Genomic DNA, 14,951 nt, shown 5'->3' with positions numbered 1-14,951 from the left:
TTTCTACCGAAATCAAATTTCCTATGTTTTTTTTTACGGGTACCATTTTTAAAGAAACTTGATACCAGAAGAGCTCGGTCAAATACACTTTAGAGGCTAACATAAAAAAAGGAAAAAGACAAAGCAAAAGAAAAAGTAGCAAAGGGAGGACAATATTTTTTTCAAAATTGAAAATCATTCGGGCATTTTAATTAGATGACGAAATTTGATGTGGTAATTTAGTCATCTCGAGCAGAATGAAAGGGTACTATATATTTAAAATCTCAATTAGGTTGAGCACATATCCCTGAGGCTATTAAAACAAGCATTTATATTTGTGGATTCACATGTGGATTCCATATTTTTCCCCTCAATTGGTTCTCCACTATTTGTGTCTCACCCACAAGAGAAAGGTGAACCAATTATTCCAACCAAGGAAAGTTGTTTTAGTTGAGAGAATTCTTCATTAATATCAGATATTCTTTCTGTGTGCATGTCTTTATAAGTTGCATTCCTTACCTATTCTTATATGAACCCAACCCACCACAACTTCCATCTACTTAACTTCCAACCCCTGCATCTTGCTGCTCACTCTGAATTCAAAGCTTCAAGAAACTCCAAGCCTTCCATTAGCTACAAGGTTATTGTTTTTTACCAGCCTCTTCAGTTCTTCATTTTGAGTTTTGAATTTGATCTTCTATCATTGAAAATATACAACCTGGTTTTTGTTTTCTTCTTCCACCTTCTTAACTCACCATCTTTCTCTCACAACTCTCTCTCTCTCTCTCTCTCTCTTAGACAAATAATTTCTGACCCTTCAATTTGCAGAACTTTAATTTTCACAATATAAGTTTGAACACAGCACAAATTTTGTTCTATGCTCTGCCAATGGCCCTGCTGGAAGAAGAATAAACCCAAGAGAAAATTAATTATTTCTCTTTCTAATGTCCTCTGTAGTTGCAGAAGTTGGTAGAAAATCATTATGGCTGCCCAGGACAAGGACAAGGCAGCAGCCAAAAAGTTTCAGAAAAGCTACTTTGATGTGCTGGGGTTGTGCTGTTCATCAGAAGTTCCACTGGTTGAGAATATCCTGAAGCCTCTTGAGGGTGTGAAAGAGGTGTCAGTGATTGTGCCTTCTAGAACTGTTATCGTTGTCCATGACAGCCTCCTCATTTCCCAGATTCAAATTGGTAAGTATCCAAATAATTAATTTTCTCTCAAATTATATACTAGTTAATGTTATTTTTGTTTCATTAATTGTTACATGTGCTACTTGTTTTCAAGGCTCTTGCCTGACCAATCACTATGGAGCCCTGCAATAACCCATTGGGGGGCACGGATGGGACTAGGACCTTTCCTGTCTTCTTAATCATGATTGTTACAAATTTTTAACATTTCTCCATCTTCATTAATATAGATTTTGCTAAGAGCAGTTATGTACGCGCGCAAGTGAGCTATTCTCAATCATTGATGCATTAGCGGATCCACATACGTCAATGATTGAGACCCGGAAGCCACTCAAGCGTGAGCAAGCGACCTAAACATTCCCTCTCTTTAATATATTCGTGCCATATTGTGGTAGATTTCTGGTATTGCTTGCACAACAAAAATTATACGGTTTGAACAAAAAATAAAAAAGAAAAAAAAAGAAAAGAAAGTAAGAAAGAAAGAAAGGTGGACGAAGATATAGTCGGTGGCCATGTTACTCTTGGTGTGGTAGTAGTGATTGGTGAATCGGCAAGAAAAAAGACAGGAGGATGGCGCTTTAAATGCTTTATTGCTTTACCCAACTTTCATATACTATTTGCTTTTCAAATTATTTAAAATAAAGCTGGCATTGTTTTAGAAACACTTAGCAATTTTCTTGATGATTGGTTCGTAGCAAAAGCATCTTCTTTTTCATTGTGAACCCCCCTATCAACTTTTGTTCTACGTAACTCTTCTCAATCTTTCTTCTTTTTTAACTTCTTTGTACGTTAAAAATTAGCTTTTAATTGGTGATTATTCTTCGTACGTTTTTACCTACTTATGCTCCATGTATAATATTAATTGTTAAATATCTCACACCCTTGGTGTGAGTCTTGATTTTCTAAGTCATGGAAAGTCATTTGCATTCGCGCACTAGTCATACTGTGTCGACTCGTAAAAGAGTTGTGTGAGATCACTTCGTATCGTGCATGACCCTCACCTAAATTCATAGGAGAATTCACTCGCCACGTTTATCTCAATTACTTGCCAGAGATAGAGCTTAGAAAAGCTAAAACTGCTTTCAAATAAACAAGACTACTTATTGCTTTATTTAGCACAAAAGTTTTGACAATGACGCTTTTGTTTACAAAATTATTACTTGGAAACACTTTCCAACAGGGCGTATAATCACATTTCTGGTAGTTGAAGAATTTAATACGACAACGAAACCTACATTTAATTATATAATATCATATTTTGTGGACCAAAATGCCCTTGTTAAAGGACAATAAAAACCATTTTCTTTCTTCTTTTTTTTTAAAATTTTATTTCGTTCTTTGTAATTACATGTATTGTTTTGATTATCCCGATGATAATCAGATGTTTATATTGTGAGACTGTGAAACCGAATCATTAATTAGAATTTATTTTCAAATTCACATGTATTCAATATTCTCATAATTAATTTATGGGTTCTTGATGACGGCAGTTAAGGCATTAAACCAAGCAAGGCTAGAAGCAAATGTGAGATTGTATGGGGCAGAGGACAATTACAAGAAAAAGTGGCCAAGTCCATATGCAATTGCTAGTGGCGTGCTACTCTTGCTATCATTTTTGAAGTATGCATATCGGCCATTGGGGTGGTTGGCCCTTGGAGCGGTGGTCGTTGGCATTTTCCCTATTGCCATGAAAGGCGTGGCGGCCATTCGGCATCTTAGGCTAGACATCAACATTCTTGTTATCGTTGCTGGTACGTCAAATTTTTAACATTAATATGTTCTTTTCTTTTTCCATTGCATTTTACATAATAATAATTATGTTTTACTTAGTCAGTAATTTTACCTTTATTAATGATATATTCATTTAGTGCATATGAGTTAGGTCAATTGATCGGGACAACAAATTCGCTTCGTTTTTGCATCAAATTCAAATCTCTTACCTTGTAAATTAAAGAAATTTAGACTTCGTATTAATAAATAAATAAATAAATATATATATATATACTCACACGCGTGTCAATTAATTTTTTCTTATTTTATTTGTTTTAATTAGATATTTTTAGTATTTTGAATGTTTCAATATTTCTAATTTGTATCTTTATTTTTATATAAACATTTTAATCATGATCATGATCAAAAGCTTGGTATAACATGGGACAAATCAAACTTGGTTTCCCTATAAATTATTGGTAAAATTGGTTGCCCACACCCCACACCGCCACACCGAACTAACCAAAACCCCATCTTTTTTTTTTTGCCTTTTTTTCTTTTTTGTCTTGGGTTACATCCAAAACTCCATCTTGTTTTATTTTGGCTTTTTGTTGAAAAAACAATTGCAACACATCACAATTCCCTTAGCAAAGATATCTTTAATTTGTGAATAGCAATCCAAACGTCACGTTTACGCAGTACATGAGTTTGATGATACATGCAACAAATACCTAAATTTATGCAGTCTTTGGCTTTTTGCACTTCGAATGGATAAGCACAGAACGTATGGGTTAAAGAGTTTTGAATGGATTTTGTCAAAAGTATCAGTTTTCGTGTCTGTTTTTCCTATCAGCAGATGACATATTTCTGCTTCCCCATTTCTTGTTTTGAAGTCCACTAATTTTGTTGGCCTATCTAGCTCATGTTTTGGCTTTCCATTTTTGTTGATGCCTAAGCTCTTGGCTCTCCATTTCGTGCCCCATATGTTTTGACTAGCTTAGCTACGTACCTAATTCAGTCCTCTATTGCATTTCCGACTCCTGCTTTCATCACCTCATTGGATTCCATTTCGTTGCATCTGTTTTTTTATTCTCTCTCTCATCATGTGACTTGTAATATATTGAAACGAAGATAGACAAAATAACCAACATGGAGAATCATTTAATTTGGCTCAAAAAAGCAAAGCAGTTAGATAAAAAAAAAATAAAATAGTGGGCTAATCAGTTCTTAGTTTCCAAGATGGTAAATTTAAGTGGACTTTACTTTCGAAGATGGTAGTTTTAGAAAATTGGAAGAACAGTTTTATGGGTTATTTTTTCATAATATTAATTTAATTGTTATGGTGTAATATCAAATATAAAAGAACCCATAATTTTAATTTTTATTTTGACTAATAAATTGCATGCTCTTGCTGGAACCCAAATTAAATAATCTATTCAGTTCATTAGTTGATCATTAGGCTATTTGAAAGGTTGATCTGATAGTAACTTAGCCTCAGGATGAAATCATAGGGTACATAACTCGTTGCATCTAGAATTTGCAGGAAAAATATATATTAGATGCCTGAAGTAATGTACAGTACTTCATTTGTGTATCTATGTAGAAAATAGCTCTGTTTGTTTTGGTTAATAGGTGTTAGTTTGTTATATACTGGTATTGGTAACTGATACAACGTTCTTTTGACAGTGATTGGGACAATTGCTTTGAATGACTATATGGAAGCTGGAACTATTGTCTTTCTGTTCACTGTTGCAGAGTGGCTTGAGTCAAGGGCAGGTCACAGGGTTAGCATAAAACTCATCCTTCTCTTGTAATGTTGCATAGTGCTTTATGACTTTCCAACATTTGCCCCCATTGCTTCTTGACTAGTGAATAAATCAATCTTTTTATGAAACATTTTAGAAGGAACCTCATTTCATGCCCTTATCACCATGTTTGAAAGACCAAAAATTCCAAGATTGTAAATTCTGATCATCCTGTGTACTCAGGCAAAAGCCGTGATGTCGTCGTTGATGAGCATGGCTCCTCAGAAAGCAGTCTTAGCAGAAACCGGTGAGGTTGTGGATGTCGACGAGGTCAAGTTGAACACAACTGTTGCTGTTAAGGCTGGTGAAGTTATCCCAATTGATGGGATAGTTGTTGAAGGCAAAGGTGAAGTGGATGAGAAGACACTAACTGGAGAATCCTATCCAGTTGCCAAAGAAAAGGACTCTACTGTTTGGGCTGGCACCATCAATCTCAATGGTAACATAAATCTCCCTCCCTCTATTAGAAGATGAACAATAAAGAGTTATGTTTATTTTCTTTTTCCTTTTCCTTTTTCCTGACAAATCTGGCTTTTCTTTTTAAGGTTACCTTAGTGTGAAAACTACAGCCTTAGCTGAAGACTGCGCCGTTGCTAAAATGGCAAAACTTGTGGAAGAGGCTCAAAACAGCAAAACCAGAACTCAGAGATTCATTGACAAATGTGCAAAGTTTTATACCCCATGTAAGTCTACTTTCTATACATTTGATCCCCTGGTCTTAGAAATTATGTTATGGAAACTTCCATATATTTCTTTTCTCTTTTTAATACTGAAGAGCATGCAAACAGTTCCACTTATACATTTGCTGGTGTCGATCTGCAGCCGTCCTAGTCATATCTGTTTCTATTGCCGTGATTCCAGCGGCATTGCATGTCCATAATTGGAGCAAATGGTTTCACTTAGCTTTGGTTGTGTTAGTGAGCGCATGTCCATGTGCTCTCATTCTCTCTACACCTGTTGTGACTTTCTGTACGCTTACAAAAGCGGCAACGTCTGGTCTTCTAATCAAAGGGGGTGACTACATTGAGGTTCTGGCTAAAGTCAAAATCATGGCTTTTGACAAAACTGGTACAATAACAAGTGGTGAATTTGTGGTGATTGATTTTCAGTCTCTTCGTGATGACATTAGCTTGAACACATTGCTTTACTGGTACAGACAACAACTCTTATTCGTCAACATACTGGAAAAAACACAAACAAAACTCTGTTTTACATTGCTTCGCGGTTCATATTGGTTAGTCTGTTAATATTTCTCAAAATTTGTTTGAAGGGTTGCAAGCATTGAGAGGAAGTCAAGTCATCCAATGGCAGATGCACTGGTTGACTATGGAAGATCGCATTCGGTTGAGCCAAAACCGGAAAATGTAGAGGAGTTTCAAAATTTTCCTGGGGAAGGCATTCATGGGAAAATTGATGGACAATATATCTATATTGGAAACAGAAAAATAGCTTTGAGAGCTAATTGTGTAACAGGTGAATGCCATTAAATTCTTTTTTTGCAGAACTACAAACAGAAACCTCCAATTAGTCCAAGTAGTGCGTATATCTTTTAAGCTGTGTATTTTTCTTCATGATTTTTCTTTCTGGATCTCTCATCATTAGTTCTTTTGAAATTTCAGTTCCAACCATTGAAGGTCGTAAGGGTGGGAAGACCATTGGATACATATACTCTGGAGGAACCCCTGCCGGAATCTTTACAATATCTGATACTTGTCGATCTGGGGCTGCAGAGGCTTGCAGGGAGTTGAAGAAGTTGGGCATTAAAACAGCTATGCTCACAGGAGATAGTCATGCCGCAGCATTGCATGCAAATGAGCAGGTGCATTATTTCTAATTTTCTACCCTCATATACATATATCCACACACGAGTGCGCGCACACACACCTAGTCTTCGTTATAGCCACTTGGATTCGCATGTTTTAGGGTGATGGATCTATCTAATGCCTGAACCAAACTGGAATGCTTTTATGTATTTATTTATCCTTTGTTAGTGTTTTGCTTACCCTCTTGGTTGATGTCTTTCTAGCAATTCAATAAGTCATTTGGGTTTGCCTAATCTGGTATAACATGTTGTTCAGAGATGATCATAGAATTTGCAGTAATGTCTTGTTAACTGAATCAATTCAAGGAACAAATGGAAAGCTCAGTTGCTATGAATTTTTTCTGGCAATGAACCTCCATTTGCAGCCAAAACTGATTTGTTAAAAATTGCTATGCTGTGATTGAACTCAGTTAATGGATCACTTTATTATTTCTTTTCAAATTAAGTAAAAATTAGCTAATAAGAGTAAAAAATTTATCTGATGTGCAGCTTAAGCAAGCTCTTGAGGTAGTCCATGCAGAACTTCTACCAGAAGACAAGGCAAGAATCATTACAGAATTTAAGACAGAAGGAAGTACAGCGATGGTCGGAGATGGTATCAACGATGCCCCAGCTTTAGCTACAGCTGATATCGGTATCTCAATGGGCATTTCTGGATCAGCCCTTGCTCAAGAAACTGGGAACATAATTCTACTGTCAAATGACATCAGAAAACTAGCAAAAGCAGTCAAGCATGCCAGAAGAGCTAATAGAAAAGTGATTCAGAATGTGGTTTTGTCAATCACTACTAAGGTTGCAATCCTTGCACTGGGATTTGCAGGTCATCCACTTGTTTGGGCTGCAGTGCTTGCTGATGTTGGGACATGCATGCTTGTGATCCTCAACAGCATGCTACTTTTAAAAGGAACCGAAAAGCATGGAGGCAAATGTGGAAAAAATTCTTCTGCGCCACATGCTCATAAACATGGAAGCCATGGACATAGCCACTCTCACAAAAATCAGCATTGTTGCTCTGAGAGCAAAGCTGTAAAAGCCTGCAAGCCTCAAAAGTGTTCTTCCCAGAAGTGTGGATCAGAATGCCAACCTAGTCCTTTGAATTCGAGCTTGCCTGGTAATCATAAGCACGATGATGACTTACACAAGGCAAGGCATTGTGATGGAGCAAGCTGCATGAAACTCAATCGTGATCTGGAGTCACAGAACAAACACAACCATGGTTGTTCAAGGCCTCACAATTTGAGCTCATGTGCAGAAGATGGTTGCACAGACTTGGTTGGAAGCCATGGAAATTGTGCAGAAGGTGATAAAATCCATGAGGAAAAACACTGCAACCATTCTACTCTCTTGGAGGAAAACCAAAAACCTATAAGCAATAGTCATTGCCACTCAACCCACTGTGGCAAAGAGCATAGCAGAAATGAAGGTGATGGGCTCCATGAGGTGAATCACCGCAATCGTTCTGATTTTCCTTTGGAGGTAAGCCAGAAATCTGCAAGCACTGCTCATTGCCACTCAAGCCACTGTGGCAAAGAGCATGGCACAAAGCAAGGTCATGGACTCCATGAGGCAAAACACTGCAATCATTCTGCTTTTCCCTTGGAGGAAAGCAAAAACTTGGCAAGTTTTGGTCATTGCCACCCAACCCATTGTGGCAAAGATCATATTGGCAATGAAGCATCAGGAAAATCGGCTGGAACAAGCTGTGATCATCAGCACCACCACCATAATCTAGATGAAAAAACACCTCCTCACACAGCCATTGATATCGTACCAGGCAATGACCACACAGAATCATCCCCTACGCACTCTTGCATCAGTTCAGGGACAAGAGAAGAGGAAGCGTGTTGCTCGAAATCAGTGGCAATTCATGCTTGTGTATTAGAGAAGAGAGAAGTAGGAGGGTGCTGCAAAAGCTACATGAAGGAATGCTGTGGTGGTCATGGGCATATTGGGCCTAGCTTTAAAGGTTGTTTATCAGAAATAACTACTGAACAGATGTAACTGGCTGAAAATAAGATTAGTAATGATATGCTTTCTATTGATGAAATTAAGCATTTAGGAAATTTTTGGTTAAATGGCAAATGGCATGAGAAGAAAGCATAAGCTTTCAATGAGTTGAAAATGTTTATATTATATAGTTAGTGTTGTAAATATATGCTTTAAGCAGATGCATATTTTTATCAAGATAGTGCACTGTCTCACAAGTACTTGCTAGCAACAAACACTTTCGATATTGAAAGAGTTTCCAAGATCGAATTTCCTCTCCCCAATTGGAAAAATAATAAAAATGTTATGAGAATTGGGTCACTACTTCCTTTAAATTAAAATAAATAAATTGTTTCCTTAATCCTAATCTCATGATTGACTGCATACCATCAGTGTGATTTGACTAATTTTAGGTGCTTTCCTTTGCTCCCACTCACATGTTTAACATGACAAGATCCAATCTCCAATTGCACTAAATTATGGAAGCCAATCAATGAGGCGCATATAGAATTGAGATTTGACTAAAATTGGTCACAAATGTGGATCCCAGAGGTACTCTTTATAAATTTATTAACCACATGAATTACTTCACGTATATGAGGAAAACCAAATATTGTAAAATTAATGCAAAAACATATTTGCTCATCATTTTAATCCAAAGTGTATGCTAACTATCTTTCTCAACACTTGATACGTGTCCATAAACCATAGTTACATAAATCAAAATAAAAAATTAATCATGATTATGTCTATAAACACGTGTCAAGTATTAAAAAAGGTAGTAAGCATACACCTTGAATTAAAGTAGTGAGCACAAATATTTCTAACATAATGTAGTGCACTCAAATGAAGATAGTTCTTGTACAACTTTACTAATTTAGGGTTCTAGTATTTTTTTTATATATTTATTTTATAAATAAAAAATTTGCAAACAAGATTTAAAGTTCAACTTGGTTGGAAAGGTTTTAGTTTGTTTTACCAAAGCCCATCAAGTTGGGTTGAAGGGTTTCAGTTTCAGCTTTGCCCACGCAAAATCATGGTTGAGGTATGTTGGAGCCTAGCCCAGCTCAGTTGTTCAAAGTTCCACGTATTCAGACCGAAAATAAAAACCCATTTAAAGCCCAGTCAAGTTCTTCTTAACTCTTGTTCTTGTTCCATTCTTCTTCTTCTACTAACTTATTGTTTGTTTCTAATTCATGGATTTTCAAATTTTAGGTTTTAATTAGGGAATAAATTTAATTTCGGATTTTAAAATTAGGATATAGGGTTTCTTTCTTTTATTTTTTGTGAGGTTTTAACCCACTCCATTTTTTATCTTGTTTTTTTCTATAAAAACAATAGTCTAAATTACTCTAATTTAATCTAAACAGCAAAGTCCAACTAAATTACTCACATTTGCAACCCCAATTTTTATCGTGTTGAAATGAATTTAATTTGGAATTAATTTAGAAAGAAATTCTATATTATCATAATTAATGTCTCATCACCAAGTGTGTAGACAGAGAAAAAACTGTTTTGACTGTACTCTTGCCTATATATAGGTAATAACACTAACAAAAATACAGGTAACTTAATTTGATGTCAAACTTCTTTTTGATAAGGTTTAATGTCAGCTTATACATACAAAGTTACAAACTAACTCTTGATCTAGTGATACTTCTTTTTCCAATATAAAGTTACAAACTAACTCTTGATCTAGTGATACTTCTTTTTCCAATATTGAAAGAAGTCCGAAAAAAACTTATATAGTTGGAAGCTCCAAATATTAAATATGATGTTATATGGAAGAACAAGAAAGCGTGTGGTCACTATTACAAGGTCCGCTGTATTGGGGCCATAAATTATAGTGGAATATCAGAACCTTGTAAAGATAAAAATTATAATGCTAAGGTTATAATTGTGCCAAACAAAAGGTTGTGGAACGATCAATCTGTCTGAAGATGCTTTCAAGTTACTTGCCAATCCTAAGGCTGGGAGGATCCAGATTGAGTATCATATCAAACCATAAAGGAGAGAATTTTTTAAAGTACTAGTGACATACAAATTTCAGATTGAAAGTGAAATAAACAATAGAAGTTTATGATAATGAGCAACTGACCATATCTTATCCAAATTCCACTTTAACCTTTATAGTACGCATGTTTACTTATTAGGAATGAGTATTAGAATTATTCCAATTTATGTCTTTTCCTGCGTTTATTAACACATATGGATTAGAAACTTATGTGGATTCCATGTTAAAATCCGTAATTCAATACCCTAAAAACTAGAAATTAGATCAACCAGGGAGAGTAGTTGGTCGAATTCCTCTTCATTTCAACCAAAGAAAAAAAAAATTATTTGATCCAATTAGGGGGTGAAAAGAAATCTATGTGATAAATGTTAAAATACCTTTAAAATATGCAATTTTAAAGGTACTTTTGATTCTTCCAGATGTATACAAAATCCAATGACTAATTTCGCACATTTTAATTCTAACTTAAGGTTCTTTTTGTGTTGTTTAAGGAATTGACTACGAAAAGAGGATCTGAGTCCATTCACGGAAGAAGGTAGGAGATGAGAGGGAAGAAGGAGAAAAATAGGGTGATGTAGTATCTTCTACTCGCATTACGGCTAGGATAATCAACATCTACCCTGAAACTAACATTACAAGGACTCTCAAATGGTTTTTATCCATTGATTTGTACATAACTTTCGTTGTTGAAATGTTTGTCTTTTTGAAGATTAATATATACAATAAGAATTGTAAGTAAGTACCCCTTCACGTACTTTAACCGTCAAATCAAAATATTTTATCTCATTTTTCTCTTTAATTTAGCTTTTAGAATATTGTTTTTAAAAAATTTGATGACTTAAACAAAAATTGATATATTGCCTTTGATCAAAGTTATATTGAAACTGATTAGGTTTCATCTATTGTGAGGTAAACTTTTCGATGATGCCCCTTATTAAGTATTTTAAATTAGTTTGCTAAGGATCCACTAGTGTAGGAGTTCAGAGTAATTGCTCTTCAAGGTAAGGTCCTGAGTTCGAGTTTTGGTATCTGTGTAGTGTGGGTAAGTTTAATATATTATCGCCCCTCAATAGGAAAGGTTCTCAAAAAATGAGTCCATAAATGTCTTTTGGATTATTTATTTATTTTTTACTACTGCATCTATTTTGGTAAGTGTATCAACAAAGATTACTCTTTACTTTGAATTTGTATTCTAAATGGAAAATTATTTTCCTTTACTTTTATGACTGCTGCTATAGTATACTAGTATATATTTTATTGATATCCGAGTCTAGTTACGTAACTTTGATCCCTTTTTGAGCCAAGGAGGCACGAGAGAATAGAAAGAGAAATAGAGAGACACGTATGGAACAAGTAATGGATCAAAGCGAAAGATAGCTATTTAGTTATGTTAGGTTTCAGATTCTTAGAATTGACTTTCCTTGCCAAATGTACACTTTTATATGTAATTTCTCTTAGCTCATCTTTAGAAAATTAGAACTTGGTATTTGTTACAAAGTTGAAGTACATTGAAGACCTTATGAGGCTACAAAACTAAAATAATATGCATTCATTTATAATGGGCACCATTAAGAAAATCATCATTTGCATCAAAATATTTTTTCTAGTTGACCAGGCATATAGGCCAAATGTTTCCAGCATGTGATTTTTCTATATTTCTCCTATTATAACTCAAACCATTTGTTGCCAAGTGCCCTTTTAACTTGCCAAATTTTACCAAAAATGTTGGAGCTGGTATAGACACACTAACTCTCTCATTTTACAATTTTCATATGGGCTTTGAGAGAGAGAGAGAGAGAGAGAGAGAGAGAGAGAGAGAGAGAGAGAGAGAGAGAGAGAGAGAGAGAGAGAGAGAGAGAGAGAGAGAGAGAGAGAGAGAGTGGGCATAAATTAGGTTTTGCTTTTTGGGAGAAAAGATCATGGATTCTTGAATTCTTTTTGGGGCTTTCATTGAAAATCATTTTTCAAAATTTTCTTTAGTGATATGGAGTTTTAATCTTTCATCACTTTCATGTGCATCATTTTGAAAAACTTGGTTCTCTTTGGTTTGGGTGAAAGTGCTCTTGGTGCAGAAATGGATTTTTCATGATTTTGATTTATAAAATTTACATCTATTTCTAAATATGAACTTAGTCTTGCATTTCATTCATACATATAGTTTCAGACTAAAATTCTATATTGATTTCTTCAAGATGATGGTATCTTGAAGAGATTGATTCTTATTTTTGAATATAAATCAATATATCGTTGAAAGCATTTTTTTGAGGCTCTGCCTTTTCTTGTGAGAGTGTTCATGACATAGAAATGTTGAAGAGATTGATTCTTATTTTCGAATCTAAATCAATACATTGTTGAGAGCATCTTTTTGTAGCTTTGCCTTTTCTTGTGAGAGTGTTCATGACATAGAAATGGGTTTTCATGATTTCATTTTGAAAGCTGCTTATGTTTTTAAATTCTACTTCACCCATTGAGAATTTTTTAGAGTAAAACTGTTACTCTGCATTTTCTACTTGGTGAGGTCATGATTTTCAAAACGAGATTTTCAAACTGTTTTTGAAACCTGCTTTGTTCTTCAACATTTGCATCTAGCATTTGATACATCTAGATCTAGGTCTTTCGACTAAAAAAAAACATATAGATCTAGGTCAGATTCTTTATTAGCTTCTTCAAGAATATGGTTTCTTGAAGGGATCAACCCTTTTTCATTTTTCATTTGGTGCCACGGAGTGGAGAAGTTGGAGCTGAAGATGCCATTTTCATGAAGAACAAGTTCCTAGCTTGGTTGAGCTAGAGAAGAAGGTTGCACAAAGAGGTAGAGTTGTTTCCTAAATAGATCTAGGAATTCTTGAGCTTGTGTATGTATTCTTCGTAAGAATCTTCTTTGCTTAGTGATATTTCTGATCAGATTGATGACTTCTAGTTTTTCCCAAGTGATAGGTTTACGAGTGACCAAGATGTGGTGTTGATTTTGAACGTGAATATGTGTGGTTGTTTGTTCTTTGAATGTATGCAAGTATGTGATAAATTGCTTAAAAGGTTTGTAGAAAGTTGTACTAGATGACTAGTCATGGGCTAGTCATACACTAAGTTTTGTTCTAGTTAGATATGTGTCTATGAATTGCTTATATCATGTCTTGGTGTTGATACATGATGTTTTAGTTCTTTGTAATCTAGACTAATCAGGTGACTTCAAATATCTATCTAGCATGTCATTCTATCTCAGTTTTTTTTTTTGGGTCGCAATCTCACCTTGATCTTGTTGCTTGTATCCGCATACTTGATTCATTCTAATTGTTGCTAGCACTATAGAGTCCTGGCTTGACAAATCCTTATGAGTACCTAGGTTTTCACTTAGCTCTCTCCTAAGCTTACATGTTGTATTGATTGTTTGATTGTGGATTTGGATGTTGATTGTGTGTTCATCGGTCTATGACTAGTTGTTCACTAGTCATACTCTTACTTCCATAGATCTGTTTAGTTGGTTTTGAATTCACCCCTTTCACCCATCTGTTAGGTTCATTTTTACACGTGATTTATCATGTTATTCACCCAATTTTTTGAGTTAGTTCTTGACATGTATAGCATTTTACCTAGCTCTGGAAGTCTATTTTGGTCAACCTTTACCTCTACTTGGTGTCATCTCCCTTCTAATTGTTACCACAACTCTTGGTAACAATTATTGACATTGTAGAGATTTGATTTCAGATTGGTAATAAATTAGAATCTCTCTCTATGTATTAAAACCAAAATGGAATGATGAAAGTGAAGACAAAGTGGAGAAAAGGGCCAAAGAACTTTAGTAAAGGTGGAGTTTAATATTGCATTAATGAGTTGGCAAGGAGAGAGGCAGCCAAGCAAGGAAAAGGATTGGATGAGCCATCCAACATTCTCTACACTTTGTAATTTTTGAAAAACAAGAGATAAAGGAGAGCAAGGAGTAGCAGCAACCAAGAGGAGAAGAAGCCATTCCACCATTGAAGGCTTTTGTGCTTTCACTTTCACAAAATATGTAAACTCTTTCTAGCTATATTTTAAATTTGTGTTTGTAATAAGCATGAGGAACTAACACCATTACTAGGGCTTAGGTTGAAGCCCTAAAATGAATACTCTATTGTTTTGATAATTGAGTTTATGGATTTCTATATGTTAATGTTGATGAATTCCTCTTCACTAAATTAATCTATCCTTGATGTATGTTTTCTTTGATTGATCACCCTTGAAAGCATGCTTCTTGAGATTGTTAGGTTAATATGTATCTTCATGTTTTCCTAAGCAACTAATGGATGAAGTAAGAATCATTCATGTGAATTGGTTTCTTGAATGCCTTATGTAAACACCACATTATAGGGTTCTTTTTAGGTTCATATTCTCTTCAAACTTCATGGTTTCTTTATATGATTAAATTTTAGTACTAAACACACATAGATTGATTGTATGGGAAACACAAG

The 14,951-nt window shown here is 35.0% G+C and overlaps 1 protein-coding gene across 3 annotated transcripts; it reads left to right on the top strand.

Moving 5' to 3' along the window:
- LOC18779696 (putative inactive cadmium/zinc-transporting ATPase HMA3) lies at positions 303 to 8,707 on the top strand. Of its 3 annotated transcripts, none has more exons than XM_020570430.1 (10): positions 303 to 619; positions 937 to 1,169; positions 2,657 to 2,917; positions 4,563 to 4,660; positions 4,865 to 5,120; positions 5,227 to 5,364; positions 5,504 to 5,831; positions 5,952 to 6,154; positions 6,301 to 6,500; positions 6,993 to 8,707. In XM_020570430.1, exons 2-10 carry the CDS (start codon positions 962 to 964, stop codon positions 8,502 to 8,504), a joined length of 3,204 nt encoding a protein of 1,067 aa, XP_020426019.1. In that variant the 5' UTR covers positions 303 to 619; positions 937 to 961; the 3' UTR covers positions 8,505 to 8,707. The 3 variants fall into 3 exon arrangements, with proteins under 3 accessions (XP_020426019.1, XP_020426022.1, XP_020426024.1); XM_020570435.1 differs by having other exon boundaries at positions 308 to 619; positions 943 to 1,169; XM_020570433.1 differs by having other exon boundaries at positions 303 to 1,169.

The sequence above is a fragment of the Prunus persica genome, chromosome G1 (genome assembly GCF_000346465.2).
Source record: "Prunus persica cultivar Lovell chromosome G1, Prunus_persica_NCBIv2, whole genome shotgun sequence".
Taxonomy (NCBI): Eukaryota; Viridiplantae; Streptophyta; class Magnoliopsida; order Rosales; family Rosaceae; genus Prunus; species Prunus persica.
The sequence above is the reverse complement of the archived record's forward strand: the minus strand, read 5'-3'. Positions and strand labels throughout refer to the sequence as shown.

Coding starts and splice junctions, on each gene's coding strand:
- LOC18779696 (XM_020570430.1), top strand. CDS start 962: ATGGCTGCCCAGGACAAGGACAAGGCAGCAGCCAAAAAGTTTCAGAAA. Junction 4,661..4,864: donor AGTCAAGGGCAGGTCACAGG/GTTAGCATAAAA, acceptor CTGTGTACTCAG/GCAAAAGCCGTGATGTCGTC. Junction 6,155..6,300: donor GAGAGCTAATTGTGTAACAG/GTGAATGCCATT, acceptor TTGAAATTTCAG/TTCCAACCATTGAAGGTCGT.